At 33.5% G+C, this 13,125-nt stretch overlaps 1 protein-coding gene across 1 annotated transcript; it reads left to right on the top strand.

Annotated features, from left to right (window-relative positions):
- Nucleotides 1-3,053: 3,053 nt before the first annotated feature.
- On the top strand, nucleotides 3,054-4,326 carry LOC150020893 (heterogeneous nuclear ribonucleoprotein D-like). The gene is given in 2 exon segments (XM_090276253.1): nucleotides 3,054-3,635; nucleotides 3,637-4,326. Coding segments are annotated over 2 exon segments (909 nt in total). The 5' UTR covers nucleotides 3,054-3,137; the 3' UTR covers nucleotides 4,048-4,326.
- Nucleotides 4,327-13,125: the final 8,799 nt, after the last annotated feature.

The raw sequence follows: 13,125 nt of genomic DNA, 5'->3' as shown, positions 1-13,125 counted from the left end.
GACTTTTGGGAGGTGGCCTTTACATGGGTTTTATTTGCTGATGATAATTACGATGCACAATACCTCTCCTAAGATTACATGGGTTAGAGAGTAATCCCACTATCACTTTTGTGCTGTTGAGAGTTCTATTTGAGTGCTCTCAATTCTGGACCCCAAACTGAGAGACAACTTAAAGAAGCCAAACAATAAGCAGAGAGTTATGAAAATAATAACTAACAAGGACAGAACTAAATGGGAAAAATTGAAAAAAAATTGATAAAATTGGTGAAAAATTTTCCAAGGGGAAGCATATGATATATTCAAAGACAGATCTAAATAAACTCAAACATCAATAAATAGGGTCATTTCTAATGATGTTAATAGAACTAAATAAATGATGTTCATAATAGCTTGTTTTAATGCTTTTATTACCCATAATTTCATATATTTTTCAAGTCTTATGTCACTATTAAGTCAATGTGCTTTTTTTAACCTCAATAAACTGCTTTAATATGTTTACAAAATAATGTGATCATATAAAAGATGAATTAGTCGTCCCATTCAATATTTTAATAGTCACATTTCCTATTTTCTGTTTGCAACATTTTTTATCTTCTATAGGGATATTCCTACAATGCTAATCATGCATGAAACAGTAGCCCTTTATAATTAATACTCATAGTAAATTCCAATGGGGAGAGGTAATTTTTCCTGCAAAAAATGTATGAACCATCAAGTTGAAATAGGCTCCCATGTATGTATTTAGATCTGTTTACTTCAGGACTGGCACACTTCTTTCTGTAAAGGTCCAGATAGTAAATGTTTTCGGCTTTGCTGTCCATATGGTCGCAGTTGCAACTCTGCAGCTTTGCTGTTACAATATGAAGCAGCCATAGACAGTATATAAACAAATGAGCATGGTTGTTGTTTCAATAAAACCTTGTTTATGAAAATAGATTGAGAGTCAGATGTGGCTTAGGGGAACATAACTTGAGAATCCCCAGTCTAGTTTATCATTTTGAGAAGTAATGCAGCCCATTTTCAATATGAAACAGAAAGCAAGACATGGACTGAGGCCAAGTGGAATTTCTGTAGATACACCATGAAATCCCAGAACATCAGAAGCACTTACATTTGAATTTAATTCAAGATTTGTTATTGGCTATTGTTTTATATTATCCATGAAAATGCCTTTCTCCACTGAGGCAGATTCTTTAAAACCTGCTAATTAGACAAAGCTCTTCCTAAGTTTGCTGTCATTGAATTTCCTTGACAATTGAGATAGCTTCGAAATAAGTCTATACATTGAATTTTGACAATTAAAAGCTTAACTGCATTTTAAAAATAAAAATAAAAGACCTTTTTCTACCACTCAGATGTGTCTCAATTTTATGCCTCATTCCTAGGAATCCAACTATTTCACTACATCAGAAAGTAGAACAAACAAAATTACTACAAGTAACCATGGACATAACAACTTTCTCCTTTTATTTTACCCTCTATTGTGTAATATAGCACAACACATTCAAAATTCTGAATATGAAATATTAGTAATTATAATATGGCTCTCAATTATTTCAGTGACAAAGCACTAATAAGACTTTCGCTGTTACAAAATGCAATTGCTATTTAAAATTCAACTTAACAAGACTTCCTTTATAATAATGTTTCCTATAAAAGTTATAAAAGTGATGATGTTATCACAAATAATAACATCTAATGAATATTAATTAATTATTATATGACAGGTAATATGTCCAGTGCTATACATTTATTAAATCATTTAATATTCAAAGTGGTTCTATATAATGCAGGTACTATTATTATTCTCATTTTATAATGATGAAGACACTGTGCCACGGAGCGATGCTTGTCCAATTCACCGGGTTAGTAAGCAGCAATGTTAGGATTTAAAAGCAGGTGTGTTAGGCTCTAAATGTTAATGAGGCCAAGACGGTGACTCAGTGTCTGCAGAGGAATGTTAGCCTGCTAGCACAGCTAGTACGCCCTACACTCTTGTCTGGAAAAAGACACCGCTAACGAAGAGGATCAGGAAACAAGAACTGGAGGTAAATGCAGAGAAGTATAAGTCAAAAGGGGTAGACAGAGAAAGAGCAAAACTCCAGAAAGCTTTTACTGAGAATCCTAAAGTTATTTAGTCAACAAATGCTACAGGTCAGTAATCCTCTTATAGACATGGCAAGCACGTTTATTTCAGGCTATCAAATCAGATCAGCCTTTTTAAAAATCCTAGATCCACTATTTAATAGGTATTTCTTTTATTACTTACTTAAAATTAATGAAGCTCAGACTCCTCATATATAAAATAAGGAAAACAGTCAGGGTTGTTTTTTAGAAATGTTATGGGGAGTAAATGGCCTCATGTGGGCCTGAAAAATACTCGGCAACCCCAAAAGGTAGCTGCTATTATTATTCAGAGTTTTGTATGTTTATTTTTAATTATAGAAGTGGCAAAGAGTGGTTATTTTAACAAGTTAGAAGATGCCAGACTTCTGGATAAGAAGTTAAAACTGTATCCAATATTTGAATGTCTTATCCATGTAACTCCAGGCTTCTCAAAATAGCTACTTATCTATCATGTGCTGGAAACCACATTTAAAAAAATACAATTATATTTAGTCATAAAGACAAACTGTCTAGAAGATGGCTGATTTCTTCACTTTCATCTGAAGATATTATACAACTATTAAGTCATATATATGTATATGTATGTTTGTGTGTATATAGATATATATAATGGAATATTAATAAGCCATAAAAAAAGAATAACATCTTACCATTTGCAACAACACAGATAAACCTTGAGAGAATAATGCTAAGTGAAACAAGTCAGAGAGAAAAAACATGAATGCCTTATGATCTCAGTTATATGTGGAATCTAAAATCAAAAACAAGACCGAGCTCATAAATATGGAGAAGAGATTGGTTTCACTCACTGAAATGGGTGAAAGAGGTTCAAAAGGTACAAACTGCCATTTATTAATGACCTAGTCACAGGAATGTAATGTATAGCATGATGACTATAGTAAATAATACTGTACTGAGTGTTTGAAAGTAGCTGGGAACAACGCTCCGCCGCCGCTGCTGCCGCGACTCGCCCTGCGCGCCAGCGTCTCCCGGCTGACAGCTCCGCTACCATGGAGGACGTGAACGAGTACAGCAACATAGAGGAATTTGCAGAGGGATCCAAGATCAACGCGAGCAAGAATCAGCAGGATGACGGTAAAATGTTTATTGGAGGCTTGAGCTGGGATACAAGCAAGAAAGATCTGACTGAGTATTTGTCTCGATTTGGGGAAGTTGTAGACTGCACAATTAAAACAGATCCAGTCACCGGAAGATCAAGAGGATTTGGATTTGTGCTTTTCAAAGATGCTGCTAGTGTTGATAAGGTTTTGGAACTGAAGGAACACAAACTGGATGGCAAATTGATAGACCCTAAAAGGGCCAAAGCTTTAAAAGGGAAGGAACCCCCCAAAAAGGTTTTCGTGGGTGGATTGAGCCCAGATACTTCTGAAGAACAAATTAAAGAATATTTTGGAGCCTTTGGTGAGATTGAAAATATTGAACTTCCCATGGATACAAAAACAAATGAAAGAAGAGGTTTTTGTTTTATCACATATACAGATGAGGAAGGAGCCAGTAAAGAAATTGTTAGAAAGCAGATATCATCAAATTGGTTCTGGGAAGTGTGAAATCAAAGTTGCCCAACCCAAAGAGGTATATAGGCAGCAACAGCAACAACAAAAAGGAGGAAGAGGTGCTGCAGCTGGTGGACGAGGTGGTACTAGGGGTCGTGGCCGAGGTCAGGGCCAAAACTGGAACCAAGGATTTAATAACTACTATGATCAAGGATATGGAAATTACAATAGTACCTATGGTGGTGATCAAAACTATAGTGCCTATGGCGGCTATGATTATACCGGGTATAACTATGGGAACTATGGATATGGACAGGGATATGCAGACTACAGTGGCCAACAGAGCACTTACGGCAATGCATCTCGAGGGGGTGGCAATCACCAAAACAATTATCAGCCATACTAATGGAGGACATTGGAGAAAACAGGAGGAACTTGCTAAAGTAACCCATCTTACAGGACAACATTGAAGATCGGTCTTCTGTTGCTCTAAGATGATTATTTTGTAAAAGACTTTCTAGTGTACAAGACACAGCTGTGTACAACTGTATATAGCCGCCAATTAGTTTTCTTTGTTTTTACTTTGCCTTTTGCTATCTGTTATAATTCAATGTGGATTTGTGTTTATACAAATTTTATTTGTATGATTTCATGTTAAACCTCAAATAAATGCTTCCTTATGTGATTGTTAAAAAAAAAAAAAAAGAAAGTAGCTGGGAAAGTGGACTTAAAAGTTCTCATCACAAGACAAAAAAATTTTGTAACTATGTTTGATGACGATGTTAACTGGATTTAGTGTGGTCACTATTTTGCAATATAGACACACATTGACTCATAACATTGTATGCATGAAAGTAATATAATGTTATGTCAATTATTACTCAATTAAAAAGAGAGATTAGTATTTATTATACTTGTTCTGTTCACAAATTGAGTTTTAAAAAAGGAAAAAAAGCAAAACAATGTTAAAAATCATACAATTATAATAATAAGGCATAATTATGTTGTTATACTTAAGCACAAATTGGCAATGGTCTAGCAGTATAATAGTAGTGAAGACACAAATAAGGAAAGACATTTTCCCACGGATGAGATAATTAGACAGTATAAAGCCTCAGGTGGGTTAGTTTCAGCAGGTAGCAAAATCCTATGAGATAGAACTTCTCTTTCATCTGTTTTCAATCCATCTGGCTAATAACTAATAAGCAGTTATGCTTGTCACTTCATTGTTGCCATCCTGTCTTAGGTCTGTATTCAAACTTAAACCAACTTATTACATATCTTTTTTACAGAGAAGCTTAAAGGAAACACATTTGTATAGGAAATTTCAGAATGCTTCAGTAGGTGACCATCAGTGATCTCTGTTTTAATAGAGACTATTTTTTGGTAAGAATTAAGCCAAAATCACCCTGAAATGACAGAATGAGTTATGACTATAAAAATTTGAATTTATCAAGTATTTATGCACACGGTGTGTTTTCCTTATGGGATACTCTACATGGTTTTCAGTTGTACTGTCATTGTTTAAGCATTTTAATAGAACAAATGAGAGTTTGTTAAACATCATTCTTATCACCTAACAAGGGTCGTCTCAAAATTCAGGGTAATGTGATCTGACAGTCAAAATTGTCCATTCAACTGTATTAATCCCAGAACACAGCAGAAAACACACAATGGCCCCACTGTACTCTGTGGGATATACAGAATGCCATTGTACATGGCACTTTTAAAGGGATGTTGAAAACCAAAGGGTAAGAAAGGGGCAATGAAAGAAAGACAGGAAACACATACATTCCCTGCTCTCCCCCAAAAAAGACTTTTCATACATTTGCTTATTTCAACAACTTTGCTGAGGGCTAACTTTGATCTTAATGTTGAAGATTATGAATGACTTGTGTTTCAAAAAACGTATGAGAAAATTGTTTCCTCTGAAAATTGTTTTAATATAAAACATGAGTTTGAGCCATAATTATTACCTCTAATAGAACTCTCATTAATATTTTTGTCTGATGTGATGTCTTGTAGGTGGGATGTATGTGTGTATGTGTGCGTGTGAAAGAAAGACAAAGTCAGGAACAGAGAGAGAAACACAAAGAAGGGGAGAGAGAACTTGCTGACTCATAGATATTAAAATATGCCTTCATAATGTCAGAGATATTCCTACTCTGGCAAATTTAAATAACTGAGCTTTTGCCTTAAAAAAAAAAATCCCGAATACAAAGAGACTGTAAGGAAAGGGCTGCTGATACCTCTGCTTCCTTAAAAGTTTATCAGGTTCTTATATCTGAAAAGGCAACTGGGACAACCATGTGCTTAATGCAGTTAGACCTTAACTTAAAAAAAAAAAAAATTATCTATCCTTTCCTTCAGATATTATCTTGCTGCAGAATGAATAAAATGAAGAGGTGTGGACTGAAGGACCACATTTATAAAGGCTCATAAACAAGAGAAAACATAAATATGGAAGAAATTTAACCTGGCTTCAGTATGGAATATGAAGCAAAATAGCGAGATGAAGTTAGACATGTAAACAAAGGCCTGTTAATATAAAGCCTTCCAGATCATGTTAAGGTAATTACATTTTATTGTGAAGCCAATGGAGAATCCTTCAGAGGTCTGAAGCAGGGCTGTGATTTACTTCATAGTAAGGTCATTCTTTTATTCTTCTGTATCAAATATGAAGGAAGGATTTGGAAAGATTAAACGCGAAGAGACCAGTAACAAAGCTGTAGCATTAATCAGGTAAAAGTTGATAGTGACCAACTAAAGAAGCTGACATAGATGCAGAGATGGATATTAACCAGTAGAGGTGGATGTCAAAGTGAGAAGATATGAAGGCTATCAAGGAAGCAGAGTTAACTGGACTTGTTAAATAACTCGATTTGAAGAATAAAGATAGTGAAAACACAAGAAACAAAGTATGGAAGAAAACATCAATATTTTAGAGGCACATGCTCCTGGAATGTGACATTTGCAGCTCAACTAAGAGGAAACCAAGGGATACAGTTATAGAACACATGAATCACTAAAATGTATTTTTTTGCTGATGTTGTAGGCACTCTGGTATCAAAAATGGTACTTGAATTAACTTGCTATTTTTCTCTTTATCCATATTTTAAGCTATTTCTTTTGTTCTCTTCACCTACTCTATATCTTTTTTTCTAATGTCTTTTGCCCAAGCCAAATGTCTATTGTTATCTAAGAATAATATTAGAACTTAACAAAAGAGGAGTCTTTCCTCTTTCTAAGGCATTATTTTAGACAGTTGACAAATTTGTCTCAGACAAGCTTAACCCACTGCTGCCAGTGATGTTTCCACACCATAATTCCATCAATAAACAAAATTCTATCCAATCGAAACTATATTCCTTTGTTCTCACTTATCTATTTTGAGACATAATTGATATATATTGCTGAATAAATTTAAGGTTTACAGCGTAATGTTTTATATACTTGTATATAGTGTGGGGCAAAAGGTGGTTTAAAGATGTTTTATGGAAAATAATGCAATAATTAATAAATAATAATATAAGAATAAACTGTTTAACATATTCAAAACTGTAAAGCAACTTCTGTCCCACCCTGTATTGTGAAATGATTACTGCAGTAACTTTAGTTAGCATCTCATATAAACACACTAAAAAGACAAAGCAAAAAATAAATGGTTTTTTCCTGTAATGAAAACTCTTTAAGATTTACTCTCTTAACAATTTTTATAAATATCATACTATTATATGTTGTACAGTATATCCCAGATACATATTTATTGTATAACTGTACCCTTTAAAGGTCTTTCTCCAAATCTCCCAATCTTGCCTTTAGTAAACGCAAATCTGATGTTTTCTATTAATAATTTTGTTTTTTAGATTCTGCATATAAGTGAGAGCATAAAGTGTTTGTTTTTCCTATGTCTGATGTATTTCCTTCAGTATAATACCCTCAAGGTCCATCCATATTGCCAAAAAATAACAGGATATCCTAAATTTTTATGTGTGGTGTGTGTATACATATATATCCAGGTCTGGAAATATGTCAAGCCCTTTTTTAATGTAACAAGAACAGTTTGCACAACATCAATGTAACCTGGCAGCCAAGGAGAGTGGACAGCAGTGGGCATACGTGAACAATTACAACTTTGCTGTACTAGTCAGTGGGGGTGGTAGATACCATTGAGTGAGCATGTGTACTGTGTGGCTGTGTCATTCAAAATGACTGAGGGAGTAGAGCAACAAATTTGCATCAAGTTTTGCATTAAGCTTGAACATCCCTCTGCAGAAACTACTCAGATGATTCAGAGCTTTGGAGGACAACGCCATGAGAGCAGCACAAATAGAAATGTGGCACAAATGCTTCAAAGATGGTCGAGAACCTGTAGAAAGTGATCCACATTCTGGAAGGCCTGCAACAAGCAGAACGCCTGAGAATGTTGAATATGTACAGGCTGCAATCAACAAAGACTGACAACTGACAGTGCAAGACCTAGAAGCTTATGTGAAAATTTCAAAAACTACTGCGTCCAAGATTTTGATGGCCACAGCTATGGGCAACTGGTGACTGGCAGCTTCATCATGACAATGAGCCCACTCAGGCATCACATCTTGTGCAGAGTATTTTGGCAAAACATTAAATCACCCAGATGACTCAGCCCTTGCAAAGCCCAGATTTGATGCCCTGAGACTTCTGGCTTTTCCCAAAACTAAAATCATCTTTGAAAAAGAAGAGATTTCAGATCATTGATGAGATTTGGGAAAATCTGACAGGGCAGTCATAGCAATTCCAACAAATGAGTTTGCAGAATGTTTGGAACAGTGGAAGAGATGCTGGGAGAACCGTGAGGTTCCAAGGGTCCTATTTTGCAGGGGACTGAGGCATCATTGTCCTATGAAAAATGTCTCTTGTACTTTGTATCTTCTTTAATAAATGAATATTTTTCATAGTACATGGCTGGAGACTTTCTGGACATACCTCCTACGTATAAAACAAAATCTCTTTATCCAATCAGCCACAGATGAGATGAAAACTTGATTTGTTTCCATGTCTTGGTTATTGTAAATAATATTGCTATTAATTTGGGGGTGCTGATATATTTCAGGTTTCATTTTGGATTTTTTTTTTTCCTGAAGGTCCTCCATATGTTCATACTGTTTTTCATGGTGGCTGAACATCTTTACATTCCCATCAATGCACACAGAGGTTCCTTTCTCTCCACGTCCTCACCAACCAACACTTGTTATGTCTTGCATTTTTGATAATAGCGACTCTAGCAAGTGTGAAGTGATATCTCATTGTGGTTTTAATTTTCATTTCCCTAATGACTAGCAACGCTGAGTAAATTTTCATTTACCTGCTGGCCTTTGTATATCTTCTTTGAAAAAAAGAAAAGTCTGTTCAGGTTCTTTACCCATTTTTAAATGAGAATATTGGGGGGTTGCTGTTAAGTTGTATGAGTTTTTTATATATTTTGGTAATTAGACCTGTATTAGATATACAATTTTAACAATTTTTTCCATACTGTAGGTCATCCTTTGTTTTTAATGGTTCCTTTTGCTGTGAAAATTTTAGTTTCATACATACCAACTTGTTTATTTTTAATTTTATTGCTCATGCTTAGGATACTATATCCAAAAGTCATTGCCAGGATCCATGTCAAGAAATTTTTTCCTATATCTTCTAGGAATTTCATGGTTTCAGGTATTACATTTGTTTTTAATTCATTTAATCATGTCAGCAATGTAAGATAGGGGTCTAGTTTCATTCTTTTCCATGTAACTATTCCATTTTCTCTGCACAATTTATTGAAAATATTTTATGTTCTTCATTGAGTATTCTTGGCTGCCTTGACAAATATTAGTTGACTATATATGCTTGGGTGTAATTATAGCTCTCTATTCTGTTCCATTGATCTATGTATATGTTTTTATGCCAAATAGTAACGTATTGTTTTGATTACAATACCTTTATAATATAGCTCAAAATCAGGAAGTGTGATGCCTCTCACTTATTCTTCTTTCTCAGGATTTCTCTGGAGTCTTTTGTGATTCCATATAAATTTTATTAGTGTTGTTTTTGTTGTTGTTGTTGTTTTTTACTTTTGTGTTATATGCCAATGGAATCGTGATAGAGGTTGCACTGAATCTATAAATGGCTGTGGGTAGTATGAACATTTTAACAATATTAATTCTTCCAATCTATGAACACAAGATAATATTGCAATTATTTATGTCTTCTCCAATTTCTTGCATGAGTGTATTGTCATTTGTAGAGTGAAGATCTTTCACCTCCTTAATCAAGTTTATTCCTAAGTAATTAACTGTTTCTGATGCCATTATAAATGGTATAATTTTATTTTTTCAGAAAACTTATTGTTATTGCCCAGAAGCGCTACTGATTTTTGTACATTAACTTTGTGTCCTGAACTTAACTGAATTCCTTGATTAGATCAGTTTTTCTTTGAGTGAAGTCTTTAGATTTATTAATATAATATCATATCATTCAAAAATAGTGATAGCTTTATGCCTTCCTTTAGAATTTAAATGCCTTTTTTTTTTTTTTTACCTGATTGCTCTGGCTAGGACTTCCAATACTATGTTGAATAGGAGTGGTAAAAAAATGAAAAAATAAAAATAAAAAAAGCATGCTTGTCTTGTCCCTGGTCTTAAAGGAAAAGCTTTCAATCTTTCACCATTGATATGATCATGATTTTTTTTTCTTTCATTCTATTAATGTGCTGTATCACACTGATTGATTTGTATGTGTTGTGCCATTCTTACATCCCTGGTCTAAATCCCACTTAATCATGAGGAACAAACTTTTTAATATGCCACAAATTTCATTGACTAGTTTATTTGATCCATATGCATAATAGATATTTGCACTATCCTTTTTTGTTTGGTATCAGCATGATTGATCTTGTAAAATAATTTTGGGAGTATTTCCTTCTTTTCAAGGTTTTGAAAAGTTTGAGAAAAATTGATGATAATTTTTTATGGTAAAATTCACGTTAGAAATCATCTGGTTACAAGCTTTTTTGGGGGGGGGATAGTTTTGATTACTGATTGAATCTCATTACTAGTAATTGGTCTATTCAGACTTGCTATTTTTTCCTGACTCAGTGTTGGAAGTGTGTATGTTTCTAAAAATTTTCCTTCTCTTCTAGGTTGTCCGTTTCATTGGTGGCATACTTGTTTATAGTAGCATCTTACAATTCTTTTTTATTTTATTTTTTCACTTATAATTTTGTTGAGATCCTTTTTGGCTTCATTACATATTCATTGCTATAATTTTTTCTTAGAGTTGCTTTTGCTTCTTCACTTATATTTTGGTACTTTATATCTCAAGGTATTTTTTATTTTCCCTTTAACTCCTTTGATCCATTGCTAGTTCAGGAGAGTTGTTTTTTTTTTTTTTTTTTTTAATGTCCAGGTATTCATGCATCTTCTAATTTTCTTCTTGTTATTGATTTCTACTTTCGTACCATTGAGGTCAGGGAAGATATTTGGTTTTATTTTCATATTTCTAAATTTTTAAAGACTTTTTTGTGGCCTAACATACATTCCAGCCTAGAAATTCCATGCATACTTAAGAAGAATGTGTATTCTACTATTCTCAGATACAATGTTCTGCATATGCACATTAGGTCCATTTCGGTCTATAGTCTTACTAAAATTCACTATTGCCATACGCATTCTCTGGATGATTTGTCCATTCTTGAGAGTGGGATATTAAAGCCTGCAACTATAAATTTATTTTTGCTTATTTCTTCATTTAGTTCTGCTAGTTTTATGTATTGAGGTGTTTTGATGTTGAGTGTGCATTTACAATTATTATATCTTCTTGACATTTTGACCCCCCTTTCTTTTATCATCTTATAATGGCCTTCTTTGTTTCTTTTTACCATATTTAGTTAAAAGTTTACTATAGTTGATATATTACAGCTATTTTTGGTTTGGGTTTGTTTTGTTTTGGTTTGGTTTCCATTTGCTTAACATATTTTCCATTCTTTTAGTCTATGTATTTCTTTAAGGCTAAAGTAAGTCTCTTGTAGACAGCAACTCATTAAATCTTGATTTTGTTTTCTTTCAGTCATTCTATGTATTTTGATTAAAGAATTTAATCAATTTGCTTAAAGTAATTTTTAATATGGACTGAAATATCACCATTTTGTTAATATTTTCTTATTGTTTTGTAGACCCTTTGTTTCTTATTTCTTATTCTGCTGTCCTTTTTGATTTTTGTTGTCTTATGGCATCCATTGCTGTGACTTATATATTTTTGTGTGTACTACAGGTTACCATGAGGCTTGCATAAAATCATTTAAAATTCTAACACCTGATTATAAAATAATAACAATTTAACTTCAACAGATTTCCTAAGCTTTACATTTCTATTTCTTCTCCCTCTCAGTTTATATTATTGATGTTAAAATTTATATTTTTATATTGTCTAACTAATAACAGATTGTGATAGTTATGGTTATTTTTACTACATTTATTTATTAACTTTTAAATAGTTGTACGTGAATAATGCAGCACTATTGACATATTTACAAAATCCAGCTTTTACAATACCATATAGGTGACTTCTATACTACCTTCTTTGGTTTTTATGATACTACCATCCTTCTATTGTCATTCAAAGAATTCCCTTTGCATTTAGCATTTCTTGTAAGGCAGGTATAGTGGTGATGAATCCCTTTCACTTTCATTTCTTCTGGAATATATTTACCACCCCTTCATTTCTTAAGACAAATTCACCAGGTATAGTGTACTTGGTTGACAGTACTTTTCTGTTGATATTTTGAGTTTGCCATTCCATTCTCTTCTGGCTAGAGGAGTTTCTGCTGAAAATCTGACATAGTTTTATGGGGGTTCCCTTGAATATAACTTTTCTCTTTTCTATTGCTGCATTTAAAATTCTTCCTTTATCTTTGAGTTCTGACAATTACAATGTGGCTCCCTAGCCCAATTCATGATCTACCTATTGGGGCCCTTGGACCCGATGTGTATTTCTCTCCCAAGGTTTGGAAGGTTTTTTATCCATTATGGATTTAAATATACTTTGTGTCCCTTTCTCTTCTTATTCCCCTTCTAGATTCCCATAGGTATTACTTTTCATTGTGCCCCATATGTCCCATAGGCTTTCTTCCTTCTTTTTCATTATTTCTTCTTTTTGTTCCTCTAACTGGATAATTCCAAATGTCCTATCTTCCATGTCACTGATTTTTTCTTCTGCATGAAATTCTTTGGTTTAGTTATTATATTATTTAGCTCTAAGATTTCTGGAGGGAGGTTTGTTAGTTACAATTGCAATTCTTTCACTTTTCATTTTGTTTATGCATTGTTTTTCTAGTTTTATTTAGTTGTCTTTGTGTTCTTGCAGTTCAGAAACTTCTTTAAGTGAATTATTCTGATTTTTTTTATCTTACATTTAATTAATCTCCATTTCTTTAGGATCAGTCATTACAGCTCTATTACTTTCCTTTGTT

This window comes from Furipterus horrens, unplaced genomic scaffold (assembly GCF_987537825.1).
Source record: "Furipterus horrens unplaced genomic scaffold, mFurHor1.1.pri manual_scaffold_1, whole genome shotgun sequence".
Taxonomy (NCBI): Eukaryota; Metazoa; Chordata; class Mammalia; order Chiroptera; family Furipteridae; genus Furipterus; species Furipterus horrens.
This window is presented reverse-complemented; position numbering and strand designations above follow the sequence as displayed.